The 27,269-nt window shown below is 48.5% G+C and overlaps 1 protein-coding gene across 3 annotated transcripts in view; it reads left to right on the top strand.

Annotated features, from left to right (window-relative positions):
- Positions 1-27,269, top strand: part of RADX (RPA1 related single stranded DNA binding protein, X-linked) — a 529,236-nt gene that overhangs the window by 387,394 nt on the left and 114,573 nt on the right. For all 3 annotated transcript variants that reach the window (XM_085608034.1, XM_085608035.1, XM_085608033.1), the window contains exon 13: positions 7,810-7,956. In XM_085608034.1, coding sequence (XP_085464160.1) covers positions 7,810-7,956 — 147 coding nt within the window. The remainder of the gene's footprint in view (positions 1-7,809; positions 7,957-27,269) is intronic.

Raw genomic sequence — 27,269 nt, 5'->3', positions numbered from 1 at the left:
ACCTAGGGGAGACCCTGGGGGCACTTAATATGCCAAATTATTGTATTGTCGTTTCTCAGTTTTTAAGTACCCATAACACCAATATTGAGTTTGGGCACATTTTACATTTAAAAGCAGTTCTGAAACACAGGGTTGCTTTTAAAGTGACCTCAGGCTTCAACAGTGCACACATGAAAGTAAAGAAACGGCTGCTGGCCTCTATACTGCTATGCCTTATTATATACTAGGAACTTAAAGGTAGTTTTAATCTCCCTGCCCTATTATGTACTAGGGACGTATAGGGATGGTCATGCCAATCGTAGGGTACCCTAACCCATAGCGTACCCTAGTGTGTGTTGGTGTTTTCACTGTATTCTAAGTGTTTTCAGCGTAGCACTGACCCTGTGCCTGGTTAGGCAGAGCCTAGGGACAGTCAGTCAGTTGCCACCAGTTCCAGTCAGCAAATAAAATGGGGGTGCCCAGCGCATAGGATGACTTTGCAACAGACTGCCACTTTGAAACTTGCTCTGCTGTTTTGGCCTGCAACCTGCTGCCTCTTGCCGGCCAGTGAGAAGGACTGAACCTACTCTCAACAATCTTTTGAATCTTAAGTAACCCTGAGGGCTTGCTGGCTTGCCACCTGTTCATGAAGTCTAAGGGCCATCAAAGACTTCACCTCCCTACCACTTCCGTGGGACTCTGCATCCTGTGAGTCCAGCACCTGAACTTTGACAAGGATCAGCGCGTGCCTGATTGCAAGCATGTTTTGTGAAAAATAGAGTGCTTTCCTTTATCAAGGACTTGGCACTCCGTTTTTCTAAGGATCAGCGCTTCATCTTTGCCTCTTGCTGCAAGACAGTGGTTGCCAAGAGAGCTAGCAGCATTCCTTGCAGACGCATTGCCTGGCAAGGCAGAGTTAACCGACGTCAGCCCGTCTTTGTGAAACTGAAACCCAAGTTGTGTTTCCTCATCAGCCGTTCGCTGCAACCCCGAGTTGAGGGGCCCGGCTGAGAGAGAGAGAGATAGCTGCTTCTGTGTTCCTTTTATTGCTTTCATACCGCCAAGGCTGTCTCTACTACGGGAGGACAGCCCATCACCACACCACATTCTTGCCCGGAGAAATGGTACTGTGTTGTGAATGGGACCTGCAAGGTCCCCGTGGCTGACCTGTGAACTCACGTTCTTGGACCAGGAACCAGAAATCCTGCTTAAAGTGATTGACCTCCCTTTTAATGAGATTTGTGAAGTAATCTCATGATTAATGAGGTCCTCCACCAGTACAAGATGGGAATGGTCACTGTCCAATCTCTTAATGCGATTCGAGCAGTAGTGGCAAGATCACACCCTCTTGTCCAGCCAGTTAAAGGCCTTGCAGTCTTCAAAGGCTAGTTAAACCTCCATGTCCAAGAACTCATACTTAATGATTTTCTTCTGTCAGAAGAAGGCAAGTGAAGAGATGACATTTCAAGGGGAAGGAAACACCACTTTCGCAGCCTCAGCTGACGCAAACCACTCCTAGTATGTTCCCCATAGACCAATCATCCTTTGTGGCACTGATTCTGGAAGCCCACTTTACACCAGCTCAACCACCTAAGATGCATAGTTCTTTTTAGTTTTGATGAACAGTTATGCTCTACAGCTTCCACAGCCTCTCCCTTCCACGCTGCCTCTGCCTCAGTTAGTGTCCCAAAAACATTTGCAGAAGGCAGAGGCTCCTGTTTTTATGTACAGTTGAGGTGGTTCCACCCCAGAACAGACCGGCGGTAATAATCCCACCACTTCATTGTAGGATAAATGAATAGGGAAATTCCACCTTATCCTGTGTCTGTACACTTCGAACCAGGTACTTCTTCTGTAGACATTAAAAATGCTGACAATAGCCAGGTTTTAGCTGCTGTACAGAGCAACAAGTGAATGTGCACAGTGTAATGAAACAGTCTACAGTGCATGATGGGAAACCAACTCTCAGTATAGGACACTGTCATTTTTTCTTTTACGGTAAATCTGATATGTCCCTGCACGAAAATATAGTGAAGGTTAGGGCAGTGTTCTTGGGGGGTGTCCGAGTGTTGAAATCTAGGATGAAGGTTATGGTCCACGCAAATGCGGCATGCACTCTACCAACAGCAGCTTTGTAGGAGTGGGCACTGCAACAAGACTTTCATGGATACTGTACACTAGAGCGGACTGCTTGATCAGGATTCTCTTATGATCACCTGAGTGGGAGATCACTCCTCGAAGTCCCAGGTTCTATGTATTAGGCTTGAAGGTGCCCTGTCATCCCACCTCAACACCAAATGTGAGCAATTTGTGTCTTGGATTGAAAAGGGACAGAATTCCCGTGAGCACGTCCTGATAATGGGCTGGACAAGGGTGTTCCTATACATCTTTCTTTTGACCCCTCTGATTCTGGGAGTTTTCCTGATCAGGGAGACTAATTATTACAATGTAACCATGCCCACCTCCCTGGAAGAGAGAACTTCTATTTGTGAAGGGAAGGGCAGCATTACATCCTTTCTACCATTGTTCAGCTTAAGTTCATGATTCCTAAGGAGTTGACATTTCAACATGGTAATTAGGTGTAATTATAATTGGTACTGACAACCTACCCGTAAGTCCCTAGTATATGGTAGGCATGTACGTTTAGTGGCCCAGTAGATTTCATGCACTTAAGTGTGCACTTCTGGGTTGCCAGCTGTCATTTTAAAAGCCAGCCATGCTTTACATGTTGCTTTTCAAATAAAACTTAAGTCCCAGTCTAACTTCAGAATTAAAGGTACTTTCAAAGCCTTAAACAACCTTATTTTTACATATACGTCACCCCTATGGTAAAGCCTATGTGCCCCAAAGGTTGGGTGCCATGTTAAAATAAGCAGGGACATTATAAAAGATTTTTTATAACCCCTGGTGAGGGAAAAACTGCCTTTTTCGTTTCTCCGTTGTATTGCATTAGCTCCATAGGCTAACGGGGATGGCTTTATTAAGTATTAATAAAGTCTAGCTATTGACATGAGTGAGTTAAGACGATACTTCGCAGTGTCTAAATAATAGAATAAATTCAGCAACTTGCCAGCGTTAGATTTATTATAACTACGACAGAAAAAAAGTTATAGAACTTGCTTTCCAGATGTGTCTGAATTTAGCTCTAGAGCAGCCTCTTCTGATTAGCCAGTCTTTGACAGGCTGAGCCAAGCACTCTTGATTAGATATGAAGTGGCCTGGGCTGAGAATAAGGAGACATCTGGTGGTAGGAGATCTGATGCTGCAGAGCAAAAGGTTGGAAACGGGCTGTGTAGCCAGACTGGTCTTAAAAGGGAGAAAGACTGTGAGGACAGGAATCAGGCTCACCGTCAGTTCCTGCAATCTCAGCCAGATGGAAGCCACTGTAATTGAATTAGCAAAGATGCTGGAAGGGGAGTGTTAGAGAAAGTTAGCCACACATGTAGGTTGGGTTAGCCAGACCTGAAGCTCCAGGAGATATTTTCTCCATTTTGGTTTTTAAAGAACAGTGCTTACTGAGACAAGAATTTGCCACACTTCAGGAGAAGTGGTCTGGCTTATCTCTGGTTCCCTGTGTTGGATTTTTGTCGATTTGGTGTGATTTAAATCCTAAAAATGTCCTATTTTTATAGATGGTTGTATTTTCATTGCGTGTTGTGTCTTAGTTATTTAATGTATTAGTGTTTTTAAATGCTTAACACACCTGTCTAAGTTAAGCCTGTCTGCTCACAGCCAAGCTATCAAGGGTTGAGCTAGGATTCATTTATTAAGTACTTGACTGGACATAATTTGTGATTGTGGTGTTATTACTATATGTAGGTACCTACCTGCACCTACTAATAAACCATCTTCTAAAAGGGGCCTGCTGAAACACATCTGCAAAGTGTTTCTCCTTCATTAATGATGATGGCAAGAGGGATCTTTGGCCAAACGCGTTTTTATTCTATAGCAGTGTTCAACACCTCCTTAGACTTTAATTCGATGCCTGTCAAGCACACAGGCCTTTTAAACCAATGGCATTCTGCCACCTAAAACGTCTTTGCTGCGCATAATATTAAACAGTTACATAAGTGGTGAACTTCAAGCCCTTTATACACTAGAGTTCTTCATAATGTTTCAAAGAAACAGGGTGCTTCTTTGGATTCACCCTTTCTTCATCTCATAGTTGCTGCATAGTTACACCTGTGTGAGACGATGCTTCTTGGTTGCAGAGACCTTGTATAACTTAAATGTGGCATTCATCTTGGGCACAGTTTTGGACCGAATCACTGATCTGCATGCGTCAAACCAATGTTTTGTGACCTTTGGAGGTCAAATTTTCCAGCTGAGCATCTGCGTAGGACGCCATTACAGAGTGAATAACATCATGCTTCATACATTGCGGCAATCTACATCGACACCAACCTCCATGTTTTGTAGGGATGAATTCCACTAGGGTTAAGACGGTGTTTTTTGCTTTCTCCAAGCATGTGCCCAATGAAGATCATTTGTTCTGCCAAAACATTGTGCCATGGAACTCCACTTACAGCAGTGTTACATTTGGCCAGGAAATACAGCAGCACCTATTTGCTTAAGCCTATGATGCATAATCCTGCCTTTTGTCTCCTCCTCAATTTCTGTTGCTATGGAATTTACCTATTATGTTGAGAATGGTAAAGAGCCCTGGTGCAGAGTATGATAAAGTAACCTTTGTGGTTACTGTAATACTCTCAGTTCATTTTCCATTGTCAGCACTGTCCTGCAACCCCCCCCCCACACTCCCTGTAACCCTTAAACCATAGGTCAGCAATCACACAGATTGTCCTTTTTATTTGGATCAAGGAAGTAACCTGGCATTTGTAAAGCGCAAACTAATCACCCCTACGGGTCTCAAGGCCCTGGGGGTCGTAGGGTAGATTAAGCGAACTATTGCCCAGAGTCACATGGTGCTGGGCTGAGCTGCCCTTGCCACTGTGCCAAGTGGTCATGCGCTAACATAGGCACTGGGATGGTAAATAGAACGCAAAAATAACAATTGATGGACAGATTCCAGAACAATATCATACATTCACCCTAGTACAGAGATCTGGGCCTAAATCCATTATTTTTTAGCCCCCCATGCCATTCCAGTTTGAACCCAGCTTATGCAAATCAGTCTTGACCCTGCGCCCAATGAAAACAGTCCAGCCCGAACTGCCTGCCAGGTCCTCCCTGGACTGGAAACCAGCATCTAGGACCGGTTTCGGGGTTCACCCCTCATCAGCCGGGATAGCTTGACTCCAGTGGCATGGAGAGCACAGGACCCACGTCTGGGCATACCCGTCCCACTCGGGGAAACAAATGCAAAAAGAACAATTGATGGACAGCATGCAAAAGTTTTGTAAATAAGTTCTGTAAGTAAACTGCTGTAGGCTAACTTCCACAGGCTGATCATTAATGAGAAAGTTGAGGTACAGTGCCCTCTCAAGAGGTTGTAGAGATTATTTTGATGTCGGCCAGCAACATCCAGGCAAAATACACCAAGTGATAGTCCACTTCCTGGAGCATGACAAGCCCCAGGCCACCACAAGTCTGCTGGTAATCAAGTTGCAATCCCTCCTGTCCCAATGGTTCCTCTGGTCTATGTTACAGCGTCGAACCAGCGTAGTATGGTTCCAATCCCAAAAGCGTCTCTAACTCCTGAGGGCAATGCCCCAGTAGTTAAATCCACAATGGCCTTTGAAGATGAGCCCAGTTCAAAAGGCTACCTTTGAAATGTACAGGCCCTCTCTAAACTTTGTCCTGTCTGCCATCCTACCCCTGGAGGCTTGATCAATATCTTTAGTGGGGCCAAGACCCTGCCCCATGGAATGCAGGTGCCAATTCCACCCCCTCATATCCGTCCCAGGATGGCCCCTCAAAGTCAGAGGTCTGCAGTTTACCCTGAGGACCTAGTTTATGGCCTTCTATCGAGAAAGCACAGATGTAGCTGTCCCCCCAGCACCCAAATGTGTACTGGAAACAGGCTGAAAGGCACACAGAGCGAGCACAGATATGCCCACTTTCTCATCATGGTATTTCCACAATAGTAATGTTGTATCCACTTGCACGATCAGAGAGGATTTGCCCTTACTACGTCATTGATATCAAACACTATACTGCTACTCTTCTGCACTTAGATATACTGCTGAATAGCCTTTCCATTAGTCCCCGCGATAATCAATGCGAGAAGCAGGTCTCACAGTACCGAACACACCATCCGGTGCCATTCGCTACCAGTGCATGTAGCGCACACATGCCCTGCCTCTTCCCGACAAGGGAGTACTCTGATGTAACGAGAGACATATAGACGTTGGCAAGTAGCTTTTTGAAAGCCAACCCAAGTAACAGCACCCTGCGCACACACAGGCCTGCCCCGACAGGGCAAACCTGTGGCACATTTGAAGAGCTACCTCTGTCGGTGGCACAACCAGTGCTGCAGGCCCAGTGTGGGTCCCGTGCTCACCACACCACTGGATTCAAGCTAACCTGGCTGAAGAAGGGTGATGCCCTGAAATCAGTCTTGGGATGCTTGTTTCCGGTCCAGGGAGGACCTGGCTTGGCAGTTCGGGCTGAACTGTTCTCACAAGGAACAGTCAAGACTGATTTGCATATGGCTGGGTCCAAACTGGGGTGTTGTGGTGAGCAAAAGAATGATGGATTAAACCCAGATCCTTGTGACTGGGGGTGAATTTTTGCATTGTCCAGCATTCTATCCATCAATTGTTTCTTTTGCATATGTCGCCTTAAGTGGGAAGGGTATGTCCAGACGTGGGTCCCGTGCTCACCACACCACTGGATTCCAGCTAGGCTGGCTGAAGAAGGGTGATGCCCTGAAACCAGTCCTAGGATGCTTATTTCCGGTCCAGGGAGGACCTGGCTTTGCAGCTCGGGCTGGACTGTTCCCACAAGGAACAGGGTCAAGACTGATTTGCATATGGCTGGGTCTAAACTGGGGTGGTGTGGTGAGCAAAAGAATGATGGATTAAACCCAGATCCTTGTGACTGGGGGTGAATGTTTGCATTGTCCAGCATTTAGTCCATCAATTGTTTCTTATGCGCATGCCCACGAAGGAGCATTTGGGTTACATGCCCTAGGTATATGTCTTACCCCTGGACAAGGGACTTACATCTAACTAAAATCAGCCATTCAGGTGTGCACCAACGCTGTGGCACTGAATGGCAGTGTCAAATGTGCTCAAAGTCCTAAGGCTAGCACATAGATCAGTAGAGAACCAGGAGGGACAAAATCAGAAAGTTGATGGAAAGGACCTTAGAAAGGCCCGTTTTACAACACTTGCTATGACGATCCCAGTTGTGACTGCAAGTATTGTCATTTGGAGCCGATTTATTGCAAACACTTTGTAAAGGAATGGCTAGGAATTCGACAATGCCTTTTGCTTTATAGCTTACAGGAGTCTGCAACTACACATGTCTTAATATGCATATTTTTCTACATTAATTATCTCTTCAAAAAAGTATTTCCTCGCTCCTGCAGTCCTCATCCTTTAGATCCCATCAAGAGTTCATGAGTAAGCCTCACCACTCTGATACTTGGTTTGAATAGGACCAACTTAATGTTAACAAGAAACTCTATATCACTCTTACCAATCAAAATACATTTTAAGCACTGTTACATAGATACTTATTTTTTGCCATAACTTACGTTTTTTCTTTAACACCATAACGTGAACTAATTGATGCCTCTATGGTCGCCTTGGCCATTGGGAGCCACATGAAGATGATGCTCTAACTTTCAACATTACATGGTTCACTTTCTATTGTCCAGTCTTGATATGATGTTCATTGCTTCACATGTCTTCTCATTTTTAGATCTCAACCACAGAGTCGCAATAGATGTTGCTTATTTCCCTGTGGAAGCCACATATCCACAAGATGGGGTGTTAAGGCTTACACACCCAGCTGACCAATCTGACACCGACTGCATGAAAAGAATGCTCCAAAGATTTCCACTCACAGGTAAGATTAATTTTGCAGTATTTTACATTTCTCCGCATAGTTCAGTCAGAGGTGTATGGTCTTTGCAAAACCAGGATGATCAAGGATTGCATAGCAAAGTTGATGCAACTATAGATTCTGTTCAGAGAGATGTTCCTTGCAATTTGGTATGCTAAGTGAAAGACATGGGTTCTAGAGTACACAAAAAACCGAGTGTGAGGGAAATAATAATACGATGGCCAGACCATGGTCTTGAAGTTATGGTTTACCCTGATCGGAGGTACGTTAAAGTTGTGTGTACTGTTAAACAAAACTCAAAATCCTTGGTAAAAGCCCACTACCATAGCCATCAGAGACAAGGTTTTTAGAGTTTGTGATGGAGTACCTTATTTGCCAAACTGTAAAGCCCAAGGTCCTTTCCAACATGATCATGTATGCCACTAGTAAGGCATGGCCTCAGTAATTAAGGAAATAGATTCTGCTGTTCTTCTACTCCTTTAGTTGACTTAAAGTTTGGGTAGATCAGTTAAAATGAAAAGAGGTAAATGCAAAGCCTGTTGGTGCATTATTCTCTGGGAACATTCTTGGTGTTAACAAGGCAACACTTGTTAACACCAAGAATTTTCTCACATATCCCGTCTGTCTTGGGACTTTGGGGAAGTGTGTCAGCAGAAAATGTTCCTGTTGGCTACTATTCAGAATCTCATATACAAGGAACATAAGGTGGTTCTAAGCTACCAATTATCCAGCTTTGGTATTCCTGAAAAATGTATCCTTTTGGGTAAGGATGAGGGCAAGTCATCTCTGTATACTTGTGAAATGTCCACTGAGGTTGAACTGAAGATGAACAGTTAAGAAATATTTTCATATCCATCACTGTACTTCATAATTCTTTGAAGGATGGTATTTCACTTGTACTCCTACTAAGCTGGTAGAATAGTCTGTTCCATCCTGTACATTGCTGTGTAGCAGAAAGATGTAACAGGAGACAGATTAATCACTTCAGTCTTTATTGTTAAATACTGTCGTTATCTTACAGTCCATGTCAGTGAAATCTATTAATACATCTAAAAATTCACTGTACTTGTCAAAGTTCATTCAGTAAATTATAGAGTTCTCCCATCCCTCTCTGTGTCTGAGCCTGTAGAGCGTAAGTGTTTGTATGCATGAGGCAAATGAGGTTTGAATTTGGTAGTTAGATGCCAACCCCATGAGTGCCGCAGAAGGCAGTTGGTCTTTTGGGTATCTGGTAGTAAAGGAATCCACCCAGCATACCTAGGAGAGGAGACAACTGGCGAGCATTTACTTTTTCAGTCGAGGTGGATGACAGTTCAGCTTGAATCACATGGTAACACGGTTTTTCAACAGTATTGGATGGTACCTTTCCAAGGCTCTCTGACAGGACCTAGTCTGGGACCTTGCACCACGTAGGGGTGTGGATGGCGCCTGGTTTAAAGAGGTCGTTGCTATGGACAAATTTAGGTTGGGACGGAGTTTAGGAACATAAATATTCAAGGCGGTTTTTCTGTTGATGATAAAGTGCCTCTAATTCCATATGGGCACTACTCCCCAAGGCCCAATTTTGGGATTCTTTCCTTGCCACAAAGAATCTCCATGTGCATATATTCTTCATCTGTGCTCCAAGGAGACCCTTCACGTCAAAGTTGAGAGAAATGTTGGTGGCAATTCTCCCTAGTTCTGGTGGCAAGTCTTGCACCCTAGAGTATTCTTATTGCTGTGAACATCTAAGTGAATGGAAGCTTAACTGCTCATCAGGTAGGGGGAACGGGCTCCAATAGTATTTATTTATAAGATTTATACAGAGCATGCTAGACTCCTGGTCCCAGTCCTCTTTACATGGGGTATGTATGTTACACTAGCAAATGTAGAATAATAAAACTTTTTTTTACTTGGAATCGTCCCTGCAGGAAAAGTGATAGCAAGAGACCGGTTATGAGCTGGTTTATAAGAGAATAAAATAGATTTCTTCTCTTGGGGTTTAATGCCAAGCTCAAAATTTGCAATGATTATAGGATTATTTTTTGCTGGAGTGGAAGTTGTTTTAGGTCCTTTTTGTAGGACTCAGCAATGGGTTAGTGGTCATTGTCAGTAGAATAGGATTACATATTTTGGGGTGTTACCAAAACGTATGTGAGATGGCTCTTTGTTATGAGGAGCATGGAGTGACTGCACCCAGAGGGCTGAACGTTTGTGCCAGGTATCTTAGGAAAACACATTGCATTGCCTTGGGGATAAGGCAGAATATTTTGCTAAAGCTTCTATATTCTATGAGAAGCTAATTAAGGGTTGTTATGGCTAGTGTTGTGTTCAAAACATTCCACTACTGAGCTGCATGTGCAGAGTTGCCTTAGGAGAATGCCGCTGTAGTGTAAGAAAACAGGGCATTCCTATGCCCAAACCTTGATGAGAGCAAAGATTGTACCATACCACTCTTTTGAAGTCTGGTGCAGCGTATGATCCTGCACTGGTACTGGGCAATCTTCTTTGTAATGTTTTCGCAAGCTTGAAAGTTTAGCAAGATTGAACCCAAGAGATTTCACACATCTGATACTGTTATGTCTACAGTCCATTATGTTATGTGAGACAACCCATGTTTGGATTGGGATTCTGCTTTTTTAGCGGAGATATGCATAAGAATTCAAGTCATAAGAGAGTATAAGTGGTGAGAAACCACACAGGATTCATTGTCTTCTAAGTTTATTCTTAAACAGGTTAAGACCTCAGGTGTAGTTGTATAGCATCGGCATAGAGATGATATAATATTCAGAGAGTTTTTTTATCAGTGGGGTGAGAAGTTCACTTGCAAATTATTGAAAGTTGGAGATAGCCTTGAGCATTGAAAAATGCTTTATCCTATGAGTGCATAGTTGGAAAATTGTTGCTTTGTTTTGCAGGGAGCGGTTTTCTAGTTAGGCGGAAATTCAAACTTGATGGCACCTTTTAACTCAATTTTATCCTCTGAGGGTGCTCAAGAGTGTTACATGGTTGACCCCCATTAAAGGCTGCGGACGGGTCAAGAAGGATGATTAGACACGAGTCACCATTGTCCAAAATGCATAAGGCATCATGAGCTATTTGCAGAATAGGGGTTTCAGTACTATAGAACCCCCTCCCCCCCTGAATCCAAACTTAAGTTTGTCAAACAGGTGGTAGTCCGTAATTAATTGTTCTAGTTGAGTAGCAACACTGCTTTCAAGTATGTACAATGGGTAGGGAGATTAGTCCATTGTGTATTTTTTTTCAAGCACAGCAAATCCTTTTCTATTTTAAAGCACTCTGGGCCTCGTACAAAGAATCGATTAGGTAAAAGTGGTGGTAAGTTGAGAGCAGACTTTTACCAAATTGTTTTTGGGAACCGACGTATGTTCAAATAGGTTGGTTCACAAAATACAGAATTGTAGAAGGTTGAAATTCAACCTACCACATCAAATATTTATGAGGTAGGTTGCAAATTGCATCCCTCTATCTTTGGCCACAGTCGGAGGAATGGCAGCCTGCTGGGGTCAGCAGACCACCATGTCTGTGATTGCTTTTTAGGTCAAGCCTAGCGCAGCGCGCATGCTCTGCCCTATGGGAGGCTTCTTGTGAGCACTTTCAACTTCTTCGTGTGGGTTTGACTCCTCCCACATATCGGATTGACCTTTGTGTGTGTCTTTCAATAATGGAAGCATGCAAATGGCCAAAACCAAGTGAATGTCCCACTTATTTTGCAAATATTCACTCCCACAGCGTTTTGCTTGCAGGGGCGTGCAGGGTGGCAGCTGCATTCTTCGTGTGTCAGGTTACACACAACGCACCGTGCTTACGCTTTTGCTTGTTTCACCCTTACATTTGCTCTTTTTCTGTCATACTCGGCAACCTCTGTTCTCTCAGCTCAGTCTGTACTATATTCTCTTTATACTTTCTATTTCTTTTTTTTCTCTTCCACCGAGTCCTTGGACTATTTTCATTATTGATACTCAAAACAGTCAGTTTGTAATCTTTTTACCCAGTTATGCACTGTAGTGCTATTCCCCATTTTGTGAGTTATGTAACCCTATCTTCTACTGAATCAAGGGTGATTATGCATGTTTTTCATTCTTGTTCACTGTATTTTGTTTTAGAGAGTTGGGGGCAAACCACTTCTCTCATATATGGAAATTTGCATATTTTGAGTTTTCCTTGTTATATTTTGTTTCTCTGTATCCTTAAAAATAATTACGTGTTTTGAAAAACTGCCCTTCTGTAGTAGGGGATCTCTGTGTATAGTCATAATCTAGTGAATAGTCCCGCCCATGTGCGCGGACCCCGGAGCAATAAAAAATAATCTCTAAAAGGTGACAAATCATGCAGACCTGCATACACCTTTAAGAGAGAATTTAATTTAAAGACAGATAATGCAGCCTATACCCACAGGCTACACTGTCCAGTACTTCAACTAGAATTCCACCAATATCCACAAACAGCACTGCCTGTCCAGTTTTTCTCCACATAGGAAAAAACCCTGCCTCTACCAGCAAAAGCCTCTGGAATGATAGAGAGGAAGGAGTGGACAGACAAGCCCCATAGGCTGCCATTATGTGGCTTGGAACAGGATACTGTGCCTTTAAGAAAACTTTCCAGTTTTCCAGAACTTTCCCCAGTATCCCAGAATGCCCAGCAGGTCCCATTTACTTTCAGTTCTTTTTTCCGGCTCCTGCTAGCAGGACCCTGGAGCATTGAGCTCTCCCTTTTTCAAGGTTTTCATTGAGATTTTGGCAATTTTTGTCACTTTTTCTTGTGTTTAGTAGCTGGTACTGTCAACATGCCTGGCTTGTTCGACAAGTGCCCGGAGTGTGGTCGAAAGAAGGCTAAAACTGACCCACACGAGGTGTGCATAGCTTGCCTTCCCCAGTCCCACGTGCCTGAAAGCTGTACCATCTGCCACTCGTTTTCAGCCAGGACCCTGAGGGACAGGATGAAGAGCAGACTTCAAGCTCTGGAGGAGCGAAGACTGAAGGCACCAGGTGGGTCTGGAGGGGCTGATTTGGCCCATACTGAGGCCTCTGGGGGGCTCCCCAGGGGCAGGAAGACCAGTAAGCGCTCCCCGTCGACGTCGAGGGCGTCGACGGCGACGTCGAGGAGGATGACCACCGTCTGTTCGCCGTCTCCCCAGGGCTCTGGGGAGAAGCGTCGACGATCGCCGTCGAGGGACCTGAATAGGCCGCCGTCGACTACATCGGCGTCGTCGGCGACGACGCCATCTTCGGCTTCGTCCAGCGGTCGACGTCGAGTGAAGACCCGGCGTCGGCGTTCGGCGTCGAGGGATCGCAGCTCGCCGTCGATGAAGAGAAGGAGGTCGCCGTCGAGGCGAAGGTCGCCGTCGAGGCGAAGGTCGCCGTCGAGGCGAAGGTCGCCGTGGAGGCGGAGGTCGCCGTCGAGGCGGAGATCGACGTCGAGACAAAAGTCGACGCCGAAGAAGAGATCGACGCCGAGAAGATCGCCGTCGAGGCACAGGTCGACGTCGAGGCACAGGTCGACGTCGAGGAGAAGATCGACGTCGAGGAAGAGAGAGTCGCCGGGATCGGTGTACTCGGTGGTGTATACCCCGCCTCGGATGCCTCCGTCGCCTCCTCCTCTCCCACCTCTGCCACCGCCTCCCCCACCGCCGCCACCTCCTCCACCACCGTCTCCACCTCCGCCACCGCCTCCTCCGCGGCCGCGGACTCTGTCTCCGCCACCCCAGCCTCTGTTGCTGCCACGCACTCCTGCGGGACCGCCGCCGGTCCCCCCGAGGTCGGTTTCCCTTCCACGGTACCCGACTCCGCCGCAGGGGACCCCGAAGCCACGACGCCCACGGTCGCCTGGACCAGCGAGACCGGCGGACAGGCCTAAGCCGAAGAGGTCGCGCTCCCGCTCTCACAGGAGGCGACGATCGCGGAGCCGAGGGCGATCCTCGTCAGACTCTAGACGACGCCGCAGGAGGTATAGGTCCAGGTCGCGCTCCTCGGACAGGGACCTTTCCCCGACGCTGTCGGACTCCCCGGGGACTAGGGTGTCGCCGGTGGACGACTTGGTCTCGTTCCAGGAGGTGCTGTTGCGAGGGGCTGCGAAGCTGAATATCACGGTGACGGTTCCAACACCCACGACGTCCGTGATATTTGAGACGCTTCATAAAAGACACTTGTCTCGCCCCCTCCTGCCTCTCGTGCCTGGACTGGTGGAACCAGCCTTGGAACTGTTCCTCACTCCCGCAACAGCGAAGGCCGCTCCGTCCAGGCTCATGAAGAAATATAGGGCCCCGGAGTCGGATCCGTCCTTTTTGAGAGGGGACCCGAAGCCGGATTCGGTTATCGTGACGGCGGCGAGAAAACAACATGCGACCGCCCCGGCCTCCACGGTGCCACCGGACAAGGAAAGCCGCTGGCTGGACTCTGCGGGCAGGAAGGTGTGTGGTACCGCCGCCACCACGATGAAGGCGGCGAGTGCAGGGGCGTTGTTGGGCCGTTACGACTGGGCCCTGTGGGAATCCCTGCAGCAATATGCGGACCTCCTGCCACGAGACAAGAAGGAGGACTTCTTGGAGACGGTGCGCGAAGGCATGCTGGTTTCTAACCAAACGATCAGCGCAGCGGCGGATGTATCGCTATTGGCCGCCCACGCCTACTGTCATGGCGTCCACCAGCGGCGCCATTCCTGGTTGCGCCTGACGTCCCTCAAGCCGGAGGCGCAGCAGAGAGTGGCCAACCTGCCCTTCTCGGGGGAAACCCTGTTCGGGAAGCATGCGGACGATGAAATGGCCCGCATGAAGGCTGAAGCGGAAACCCTGACGGCCGTCGGGTTAGAGAAGGCCGAGAAAAAGAAACGACCGTTCCAGAGGAGGTTCGGGTCGTCGGGCCGAGGGCGTGGGCAGGGCTCGGGACAGCAGCAGCCACAACAGCAGCAGTTCCGCAAGCCCTTCCAGAAGCGCCAGAGGGGTAGAGGAGGCCAGCAGGCTACTACCACGAACAAGGGCCCGGCCGGGTCTCGGCCCTGAGCTGTTACTTCCCCCTCAACCGTTACCCACTCCAGTGGGGGGAAGCATCCAATTTTTTCCGGCAGAGTGGAGAAAAATTACTCCGGACAAGTGGGTGCTGAATATTGTTTGCAATGGATACAGTCTTCGGTTCATCAGCCCGCCTCCAGCGATTCCGCCGGTCAGCTCTCGCTTCCAGCTGAGGAAGCTCCAGGCGGAGGCAGACATCTTGTTGAGAAAAAAGGCGGTAGAAGAAGTACCTTTGTCTCAAAGGGGAAGAGGTCTGTACTCTCGGTTCTTCCTCGTTCGCAAGAAGGACAAGAACGAGTTCAGGCCCATTCTGGATTTGCGACAAGCAAACAAGTGGATTCGCAGAGAGAAGTTTCGCATGCTATCGTTGCACCAGATTTACCCTCAGCTGCAACGGGGAGACTGGCTCTGTGCCATAGATCTACAGGATGCGTACTTTCATGTGCCCATAGCACGGAAGCACAGGAAGTTCCTGCGATTCCAAGTCGGCGCCAATCACTATCAATACACAGTACTGCCATTCGGGCTAAAGTCTGCTCCCAGGACTTTTTCGAAGTGCATGGCGGTGGTGGCGGCACACCTGCGGAGGAACAAGGTGTTTGTCTACCCGTATCTGGACGATTGGCTGATCAAGGCGTCATCCTTCGAGGAAGCGCAAGAACACTTCCGATGGACGTGCGAGCTCTTGAACAAGCTGGGGTTACACGTCAACATGTCCAAATCGGTCCCGTCTCCGGTACAGTGCATACAGTACCTGGGGGCCTCCATAGATACGAGGTCAGCAAGCGTGTCTCCTTCGGAGGAGAGGCGGTTATCACTCCTTCGGAAGGCTCAGGACCTCAGGACTGCTCCATCGACGACTGTGAGGAAGGTGTCGTCTCTACTGGGATCGATGGCCTCCTGTATCTTCCTCACTCCGCACGCACGCCTACACATGCGACCACTGCAGGAGTGCTTGGAGGATCAGTGGGATCAGAGGACAGGCTCTTGGGACGACAAGATCCGACTGTCTCTACATGCTCGTCAGTCTCTGAAGTGGTGGTGTTCGGCGGAAAACCTCCTCCAGGGGGTTCCCTTCCACAAGGACATTCCCACGACGAATGTGGTGACGGATGCTTCTCTCCAGGGCTGGGGTGCGCATTCCGGGGACCTGCAGATTCAAGGGAAGTGGTCTCCCTTGGAATCGACGTACCACATCAATTTCCTGGAACTCAGAGCTGTCTTCCTGGCACTGAAGGCTTTCCTTCCGTCCTTCCAGACCAACTCGCTGCTGATACAGACGGACAATACAACCACGATGTATTACCTCAACAAGCAGGGGGGGTCGAGATCGCGCACTCTGTCGCAGGAGGCGCAGGCGATCTGGCGCTGGCTGCTGGCCCGAGGACTGACGATTACGGCCACGCATCTGCCAGGGGTGCAGAATGCTCAGGCGGATGCCTTGAGCAGGCTGATTCAGGAAAACCACGAATGGGTCATAAACGACGAAGTACTAGGAGAAGTCTTCGCAAGGTGGGGGACTCCAGACGTAGATCTGTTCGCCACCGCCGAAAACAGCAAATGCCGAGACTTCGCATCCAGGTACTACCAGCGGGGGACGCTGGGGAATGCGCTATGGATCGATTGGTCGAACAGCCTTCTGTACGCTTTTCCACCCATTCCCCTGATTCCGGCGGTGCTCATCAAGCTGTCCCAGTCCAGGGCGCGGATGATCCTGATCGCCCCGGAGTGGCCCAGGCAGTGGTGGTTCACGGACCTTCTTCACCGGTCTCTCCTTCCTCACATGCGATTGCCGTGCAGGCCGGACCTTCTCACGAAGTTCGGGGGGCGGATGGTGCACCCCAACCTCTCGTCTTTGAGTTTGGCGGCATGGCTCCTGAAATAGTGCAATATGGTCATCTGAATCTACCAGACGATTGTATGGACATTCTGAAGGAGTCTAAGCGACCTTCCACTAGGACATCCTATGCTTACAAGTGGAAGAGGTTCTGTATCTGGTGCAAGTCCAAGAGCTTTGATCCGACAACATGTAAGGAAGATGTCATCCTTCCATACCTTTTGCATCTGGCGCAGTCTGGCCTTAATTTCCATTCCATTAAGGTTCATCTGGCTGCTTTGACTGCTTACAGGAAGTGCCCTTCACAGACGTCCTTCTTTCAGATTCCTGTGGTCAAGGATTTTTTGGAAGGCTTGAAGAAGGTGTTCCCTCCTGTCAGACTTCCCTCGCCTTCTTGGGACTTGAATGTGGTGCTGTCCAGACTGATGAGAGAGCCTTTTGAACCTATTCACAAGGCTTCATTGCAGCACCTATCCTGGAAGGCGGCGTTCCTAGTGGCCATTACATCGGCCCGCAGGGTGAGTGAACTTCAGGCATTATGTTGTCAAGAACCTTATACTGTGTTTCATGCTGCTAAGGTTGTGATGCGTACTCACCCTAAGTTCCTTCCTAAGGTTATCTCTGACTTTCATGTCAATCAGACCATAACTTTACCTACGTTCTTTCAGAATCCCTCTTCACCAGCGGAAAGGGCTCTCCATTCCCTGGATGTCCGAAGGGTGTTGAAATTTTATCTGGATAAGACCACGGATATTCGTAGGTCTGACCAATTGTTTGTTAATTATGGCTCAGTCAGGACTGGTCTTGCGACCTCTAAGCAGTCCATCTCTCGGTGGATTGTGTCCTGCATACAGTTGTGTTATCAAAAGGCTAATAAGACCTTAGGGGGTAAACCTAAGGCTCATTCCACCAGGGGCAAAGCTGCCACGACGGCTTTGCTGCGTAATGTTCCGATTGCGGAAATCTGTAAGGCGGCCACTTGGAAGTCGGTCCATACTTTTGCTGCGCATTACTGTCTGGACACGGATGCCAGGGCAGATGCTCAGGTTGGGCAGGCTTCGCTGCGAAATTTGTTCGCACAGTAGTGGTAGTGTCTTGTGTGTTCTCCACCGCTTTTGTTGTGTGGGGATGGGCTTGCCATTCTATTCACTAGATTATGACTATACACAGAGATCCCCTACTACAGAAGGAGTAGTTTCTTTTCTGTAACTCCAGTTCTGTAGTAGGGGTATCTCTGTTATAGTCATAAGCGCCCGCCCTCCTCCCCGGTGGAGAGATACTTATTCATATGAAGAATGCTACAGGTCTGGCGTGCTACGCCTTCAAAAAGAACTGAAAGTAAATGGGACCTGCTGGGCATTCTGGGATACTGGGGAAAGTTCTGGAAAACTGGAAAGTTTTCTTAAAGGCACAGTATCCTGTTCCAAGCCACATAATGGCAGCCTATGGGGCTTGTCTGTCCACTCCTTCCTCTCTATCATTCCAGAGGCTTTTGCTGGTAGAGGCAGGGTTTTTTCCTATGTGGAGAAAAACTGGACAGGCAGTGCTGTTTGTGGATATTGGTGGAATTCTAGTTGAAGTACTGGACAGTGTAGCCTGTGGGTATAGGCTGCATTATCTGTCTTTAAATTAAATTCTCTCTTAAAGGTGTATGCAGGTCTGCATGATTTGTCACCTTTTAGAGATTATTTTTTATTGCTCCGGGGTCCGCGCACATGGGCGGGACTATTCACTAGATTATGACTATAACAGAGATACCCCTACTACAGAACTGGAGTTACAGAAAAGAAACTACTCCATCTCCTTGGACCGTAGCAGTAGGGTCGCACGCTACTAAAGGGTGAATGTGCACCCCAGAGGAGGCTGCACACCGCGGCTTGCACGGGCCAGCCTCGCACCTGCACGCGCCACGGGTCGAGCCTGCAGCCTGGAGGTGACCGCACTGCAGCAGAGGCACCGCTGTCCATTACATTTCATCACGCTCCTCCCCTTTTGCCAGCACGCGAGCCTCATGTTTACAGTTACCAGCTGACCTGCCACTGACCCCAATTACGGAAGTGCACCTGATGCAATGGCGGTGCAGCTTTTATGCTTTTTCTCCCCTCTCTCGTTTTCTGAATCACTCCCCTCCTCTGTCTTCAACACACCACCAACCTAGCCCGCCGCTGACCCTGCTTCTTCCTGCTGCCCTGTTACTCTCTAATCTCCACATTTCTAACCTTCTCTCCCTCCATCCACAGTCCATCCTCCCCATTGATTCTCCACTCACCTTTCCCTTCCTACGTCCATTTCACAGATACTTACTTCCTTCATTATCTGGATGACACACTACCTCATATAGAGACTCCCTCACACCCCATTAATTCAGAGCCGACATTATCACACCTGCTTGATACTGTTCCTGGCACATCCCCCTTTCCCCTACCCATTCTGGGTCTCTCGCACCCCATTAATTTGGGGATTTCTATAGCGCGGACCATATTACGGTGGTGTTGGCGCACTTACAGTTTGACATTAGTGAGTGAAACTTTGTATACATAGTCGCATAATGTCACATACGTATTTACAGAGGAAGACTTAACACGCAAGAATAATATAGTTGCATATTCAGGAATGCAGAGAATGCACACGAAGATATAATTCAAACCAAACGTATTTGTGAGGCGTCCGACGATCCGACGGACCGGAAGTGGAGAGAAACAGGGCAGGACACACAACCATCTCCGGAAACACTCAGCGGTCTAGCGGCACTAGGGAGGAACGCAGAGGCGCACCTGAAGTCATCAGGGCAAGACCGGCAAAAGGAGTGGGATCCAGACAGAAAGGCGTTCGATAGTGGATGGCGCGGAGCAGTGACGTTTGAGACGGAAAGGCGAGGAGAAGGAGGCGGATCGGTCGAGGAGCCCAAAAGAGAGGGAGACGAAAGACACGAGATCACGGAAGCATCGGATATCGCAAACAAACCTGGCGGCCCAGAGAAGGGAGAGGATGCCCCGGGTCCCTACGCCACAGCCCAGACTACGAGTCGTGGCACAAGGCGAGTACCGTTAAGAGAATCATTCTGGTTGGGCTGGTGCAGGGCAGTAGGGCACGGGTGTTTAGTTTGATCCTTCACCTGGCCAACCCTCACTGTGCTCCCTGTTCCCTCCCCCACACGGCGTCTGGTGGTGGTAGCACGTACTGTATATAGTAAGAGGTCCTTTACACTAATCCCGGTTTTACCATATTTTTTCCCCTCCCTTTCATCTCTGAGTGCCCTGGGAAGACGTGACCGCAACGACCAGGCCAAGAGGGGACTCTTCTCACACATTCCTCTCCTCCCCCCCCCCCCCCCCCCCCTGCCCCCGGCCCCCTTTGTTCTGTTTGTGCATCTGATTTGCAGGACGTCTTTTGAATGGTAGTATGGGCCTTATGGGACTGATATACAAAAGGGCCAGGAAGCGGTAGTCTCATAAGAAGATAGACCCTGAAAACCCTATACTGTACGTGTGTGTTGTTCGCTTCTGCCCCCCGGGTCCCCATCCCGCCTACAGTAATTTTTCGTGTTGAGATAGATTAATTATTTGTTAGCTGAGCCTGTTTAAGAGGACATGGTAATGGTATTGGGTAAAGAGGAATCCTTTCACACTTAATTTAAAAACTATGGGCTAGATTCACAAAAAAGTTTGACAAGTATTTGTGTAAATATGCGCCTGAACGTACCTTTCCCAGTCTTTCCATATACGCTTACATAGATATACACACACTGACGCATGCACACACCCATATAGGCCTGCACACGCACACACTGTTGCACAAATGCACGAACAGGCTCCGGACTCGTAGAAAGCATATACCCCTACACTCCGATACATACAGACACAAATACGTGCACACACTCAACCACACATGCAACATATGTACACATGCACACATTGTGAGAAGTTGGCCTGATGTATGATGTCACTAGTTATAGTGTACACCTTATATCAGTCCAAATACCCTTATGGTGATTGGTTGTAAAGTCAACCTTATAGACCAGCTATCCTAGTGGTAGCATGGACAAGAGCAGTCTTAGGCTAAACTCTGAATGGCATGTGAAGCCAGCTGTGATACCATATATAATCCCTTGAATACCAAATGAAAGGACACCACAACAGATATATATATAAAATAAAGTGTATTTATTCTCAGCAAACCCTCAGCACTCTTTATGAGTTTAGAGGTAAGTACAACACAGTCTTATTAATGCATACAGTAAGTCACACAGGTAAGTAATACAGTTAGGCCCTAGGGGCCACGCAAACCATATACTAAATAAGTGGTATAAGAACCACTGTCACGGAAATAGAATAGGCCTAGGCCTAGGGAATCGCTGGGGCTACACTACACTAGCGTTAGTTAGGAAGTGGGAGGCCCACGGGATTCGTGTGCAGAGTGGAAACACTCACGCGTAATGCGTAAAAGTCAATAGCAATGTTACAGTTTAGAAATAGATAGATTTAGGACACTTCCGGAGTAGCTAGGAAGTTGAGACTTGAAAACTAGACACTAGGATAGTCACTATCCTGATGAGCACCGGAGTACCCAAGTTACCTAGCCCACAGGCTGCGGGTGCATAGGGGTGAAGATGCGTCGTTTTCGTCGTCGACTCCTATGGATGCCTGAAGAAAGATGCTGACAGGCAGTCAGTGAAGAGTGTCCGGTGGATCCCAAGGCTGGGATCAAGAAGAGAAGAAACCTGCAAGCAGAGGGGACAGAGTCAAGGTCACTAGCCAGTGACCACGTGGAACCAGGAAGGAACCAGGCGATGTCGTGAAGAGTTGCAGGTGAAGGTGAAGCTTGTCGCTGCAGCCAGGAGGACCAGGAAGCGTCGAGGACGACCAGGACCAGGAGGCGAGCTGTCCCACGAAGGCTCTTGCTGTCGGCGGCGTCGAAGTTGGACTAGGACTCACCAAGCCTTGGCAAGCGGAACCCACGAAGAACAAGGGACTTGCTTCTGGTGCAGACCAGGAAGGTCTGGGGTGCTTCTTTTTTTGCAGAGAAGCGGGAGCCAGTCTGGAGGAGCCAAACCAGCGCAGAAGATTTCAGGGAGCGTCGTCACAGAGGCCACTAGCCAGCGGGCAAGCAACCGGACAGACGCGGCAAGCAGGAAAATGCTGAAGGGCCCCACGCAGGACTCGTGGAGTGTGGGGGGCTGGTCTTCGGTGCAGATGGTGCTTGGGGTTGGGGCTTCTCAATCCCCGGTGCACAACTTCGAGGGTACCTCAGAAGCTGCGCTGTAAGTTACTAGCCGCTTTTCCCAGGTAGCCGGTCCCACGTCGCTCGTCGCCTCCACGGATCTCAGCTCTGCTGCAGATGTGGATGAGGGTCGGAGAAGTCTGGAAATCAAGGCTCTGGTCGGGCTCTGCAGTCGGTTCCTCGTCGAACGTTTCACAAAGCAAAGGGTAGTCTCTTGATGGTGCCTGTTTGCACAGGGTAGCCACTCCTTGGCTACAAGGGAGATTCTTCAGTCTTCTTCTTTCGTCGAATGTCGAAGGTCCAGAGTTTCTGTTCAGTTTTGCAGGTTCAGGATAATCTAAAGTCTTGAGGCCCAACTCCCACTCTTATACTAATCTGGGGGGCTGGGATACCTGCTAGGTCACGCCTTATGGGTGGGACCTGGGAGGGGGTGGTTACACCCACTTCCCTTTGTCCAGTTTCGCGCCAGAGCTGGGGCTGGAGTGCCCCAGCGCCGGTTTGAACTGGACTATGCAAGGAACACCTTGTGTGCCCCAGGCATGTCTCATTCCTTTCAGCCCACCCTGCCCCAATACACTAAAGGCTGTCTGGGGAGGTGCTAGCACCTCCCCAAGCAGGAAACCTATTGTCCAGGCCTCCCTGGCTGGGATCACTCCCAGCTGCAGGAGGTCAGACTTGTGTCGTGGCAGCAGCATCCATTTTGTGATGCTGAGGCTTTGGTCAGAGGCTAACAGTTGAAGTATGATTTTAACATGTCTTTCCCTCTAGAAGGGGGGAATAATATTCTCATGTCCAGAAATGGCATGGGGGTATTATTCCCGAGTGTTAGACACCTTACACGACATGTTTTGATAAAGCCAAACCATAGTTACCATAACCGTCTAAGATTATAAGGTACTTTGAGTATATGGTAGGCTATATCATAGAACAGCTATAAGGACATGGTTCCGAAAGCTGCAGACAGGCTCAGCTCATGCTAGAGCACCATCTCACATGTTACCAAGCACTCTGCCTCCAGGATTGTCAAGGCCTGCCATAGGAGTGACTGATAGGTACACATGTGTCTATATGTAAGTTAGGTATAGGAATACTACACCTAAGCAAGGGGTGATTACACGACCTTGCCCCAGCTGAGTGATCAGCCAGTTGTGTCAAAATGGAAGGCCAGGCCAGGGGTGGCACAATACATGCTGCAGCCCCTGGTAGGCCTAGGGTACACCTATGCCCTGGGTACCTAGGGTACACTGTACAGGGGCCAATAAGGTGATCCTATCCAAATGGGTTATGCACCTAAAGTACATAGTAGTAATTTAGAGAGAGAACAGCAGGGCTGTGGGTCTGATTAGCAGGCCCACAGCCACATCTAAGTCGAAAACCAGTAAAGCAAAAGCAAAAAGTGGGGGTGAACATAGAAAGCAGACCCTACTCTCCTACACAACCCCCCCCCCCCCAAACTTAGGGACATTAAACTAACCTTGACCAGTTGAGTCTTCATGTTCTAAGTGGAAATATCTGGAGAGTCCATCTGCATTGGCATGGTCAGTCCCAGGTCTATGTTCCACTGTGAAGTCCATCCCCTGTAGGGAAATGGACCACCTAAGAAGTTTGGGATTTTCACCCTTCATCTGATTTAGCCACAAGAGGGGCTTATGGTCTGTCTGAATCTTGAAGTGAGTGCCAAACAAGTATGGCCTCAGCTTCTTCAGGGCCCAAACCACAGCAAAGGCCTCCCTCTCAATAGCTGACCAACGTTTCTCTCTAGGGGTCAGCCTTCTACTTATAAAAGCAATGGGCTGGTCTTGACCATCTACATTCAGTTGTGAAAGAACAGCTCCCACACCTAACTCAGAAGCATCTGTCTGGACAATGAACTCTTTGGAGTAGTCTGGACTTTTCAGAATAGGTGCACTGCACATGGCCTGCTTCAGGTCATCAAATGCTTTTTGACAGCTTGCTGTCCACTGAACTTTCTTTGGCATCTTCTTGGAGGTCAAGTCATTAAGTGGTGTCACTATGGACCCATAGTTCTTAACAAACTTTCTGTAGTACCCAGACAGGCCCAAGAAAGCTCTGACCTGAGTCTGGGTAGTTGGAGGAGCCCAGTCCTTTATGGTCTGGATCTTGCTCTCCAGTGGTTGAACCTGACCCCCACCAACTAGGTGGCCCAGGTATACAACCTTGCTCTGCCCTATCTGGCACTTAGTGGCCTTGATAGTGAGGCCTGCCTTTTGCAGGGCCTCTAAAACATTCCTCAGGTGGACCAGGTGATCCTCCCAGGTGGAGCTAAAGACAGCAATATCATCAAGATAAGCTGCACAATAATCATCCAACCCAGTAAGGACTTGATTCACCAGCCTTTGGAAAGTGGCAGGTGCATTCTTCAAACCAAAGGGCATTACCACAAATTGATAATGTCCTCCTGGGGTCGAGAAAGCAGTTTTGGCCTTTGCACTCTCAGCTAGTCTGATTTGCCAGTAGCCTGCTGTTAGGTCAAATGTGCTCAAAAACTTAGCAGCTGCCAGTCTGTCAATGAGCTCATCTGCCCTAGGTATTGGGTGGGCATCTGTCCTAGTGACAGCATTGAGACCTCTGTAATCCACGCAAAACCTCATCTCTCTCTTACCATCTTGGGTGTGAGGTTTTGGCACAAGGACTACAGGACTAGCCCAAGGGCTCTCTGAAGGTTCAATGACTCCCAGCTCCAACATCTTTTGTACCTCAACTTTTATGCAGTCCCTGACATGGTCAGGTTGCCTGTAGATTTTACTCTTCACAGGCAGACTGTCACCAGTGTCCACCTCATGGGTGCACCAGTTTGTCTGACTTGGGGTCAGAGAGAACATATGTCTGTAGGCCTGCAGAACGTGTCTGCAGTCCTGTTGCTGATGGACAGTGAGGCTGTCAGAAAAGACCACACCATCAACTGAGCCATCATCAGGGTTCTGAGTCAACAGGTCTGGGAGAGGGTCACTCTCTTCCTCCTGCCCCTCATCTGTAGCCATGAGTAGCCCCATGTCTGCCCTGTCAACATATGCCTTCAATCTGTTGACATGAAGCACCCTGTGGGGGCTTCTGGGAGTCCCAAGGTCCACCAAGTAGGTGACTTCTCCCTTTTTCTCAACAATAGTGTGGGGTCCAGACCATTTGTCTTGGAGTGCTGCTGGGGCCACTGGCTCCAACACCCACACTTTCTGCCCTGGCTGGTAAACAGTCAGTACAGCCTTTTGGTCATGCCAAGCTTTTTGGAGTTCTTGGCTTGCCTCAAGGTTTTTAGAAGCCTTCTTCATATACTCTGCCATCCTGGAGCGGAGACCAAGTACATAATCCACTATGTCTAGTTTGGGTTGTCTGAGAGGTCTCTCCCATCCTTCCTTCACCAAACACAGGGGTCCTCTTACAGGATGCCCAAACAAAAGCTCAAAAGGGCTGTAGCCAACCCCCTTTTGTGGGACCTCTCTGTAAGCAAACAGAAGGCAGGGTAAAAGGATGTCCCATCTTCGCCTAAGCTTGTCTGGTAATCCTTTTATCATTCCCTTTAGGGTCTTGTTGAATCTCTCAACAAGCCCATTGCACTGTGGGTGATAGGGTGTGGTGAACTTATAGTTAACACCACACTCCTTCCACATTGCAGTCAAGTATCCTGACATAAAGTTGGCACCTCTGTCAGAAATGACCTCCTTTGGAAAGCCCACTCCCACTCTGGAGAATACTCCAAGCAGGGCCCTTGCCACAACAGGAGCTGTTGTGGTCCTCAGGGGAATTGCTTCTGGGTACCTGGTGGCATGGTCCACTATCACCAGTATGAATCTGTGCCCAGATGCTGTTTGTGGGTCCATTGGTCCTACAATATCTATGCCCACTCTTTCAAAGGGGACCCCCACCACAGGTAGTGGTATGAGGGGGGCCTTTGTGGTGCCACCTGATTTGCCACTGGCTTGGCAGGTGACACAGGAGCGACAAAACTCCTTAGTATCTTCTGACATATGGGGCCAGTGAAAGTGAGGGACAAGCCTGTCCCAAGTCTTGTTCTGGCCTAAATGTCCTGCAAGGGGAATATCATGGGCCAAGGTTAGAAGGAAGCCTCTGAACTTCAGTGGTATGACCAACCTCCTGGATGCACCAGGCTTGGGGTCTCTAGCCTCTGAGTACAGTAGCCCTTCATCCCAATACACTCTATGGGTACCTTGAGCATTCCCTGCAGCCTCAGCAGCAGCCAGCTGTCTGAGGGGTTCAAGAGAGGGGCAGTCTAATTGAGCCTGCCTCAGATCTGCCCTTGAAGGTCCCCCTGTCCCAAGAAACTCAACCTGATCAGGTTCAAGTTCTTCTAGGACAGTTCCTTCAGGGCTCTCAGAATCATCCTCCTGGGAGGACTGATCCACCACCTGAGGCAGGGGGGAAGGCACAGCCTTAACCCTACTGCTCTTTCTCTTGGATTGTGACTGGTCCATAGTTTCAGGATCCAGCACTTGTTCAGTGTTGCACTTTTTGGCCTGTGACCTGGTCACAGCAAGGACATGTGCATCTATCCCCAGCATTTCTGCATGGGTCCTATACTCCACTTCAGACCAAACTGAAGTTTCAAGATCATTGCCCAGTAAACACTCTACAGGAAGGTCTGAACTAACAACAACTTTCTTGAGGCCAGTTACCCCTCCCCAGGAGAAGTTAACAATAGCCACACTATGGGAGGTAGTGGCATTGCTAGCGTTGGTCACTAGGTAATTCTCACCTAGTATGATCTGTCCAGGGTCCACAAAAGCAGGTGTCACCATTGTGACACTAGCCCCAGTGTCCCTGTAGGCCTGAGCCATTCTTTGGTTGATAAAAGGTGTCTGTCTGTACTTGCCCAGGTTACTGGGGCCTACAGTAGAGGACAAAGCTAAGTCCCCATCACAGATCAGGACAGCCTGAGTAGGTACTCTGACTAGGCCAGAATCCTCCTCAGTTCCCAGGGTTAACCCTACTACACCCTTTTGCTGGGAACCACCACTTACAGCTGAACTAGGGGGTACAGTTGCCTTAGGGGCAATGGTGGCTGGGGGCTTATCCTTTTTGGTGCACTCACTAAACCAATGTGAGGTAGACTTACAATAGTTGCACCATGGTTTCTTTTGGCCTTCTTTCTTCTTATCCTTTTTGGAACCACCCTCCCCCTGAGCCTTTTGGGGGCCTGGTGAAGACTTCTGGTCTTTTTGTTTCTGCTCATTACCCTTCTGGTCTGCCTTTTTCTGATCACCGCCCTGGTTCTGGTTT

The sequence above is a fragment of the Triturus cristatus genome, chromosome 5_2 (genome assembly GCF_964204655.1).
Source record: "Triturus cristatus chromosome 5_2, aTriCri1.1, whole genome shotgun sequence".
NCBI classification, from domain to species: Eukaryota; Metazoa; Chordata; class Amphibia; order Caudata; family Salamandridae; genus Triturus; species Triturus cristatus.
This window is presented reverse-complemented; position numbering and strand designations above follow the sequence as displayed.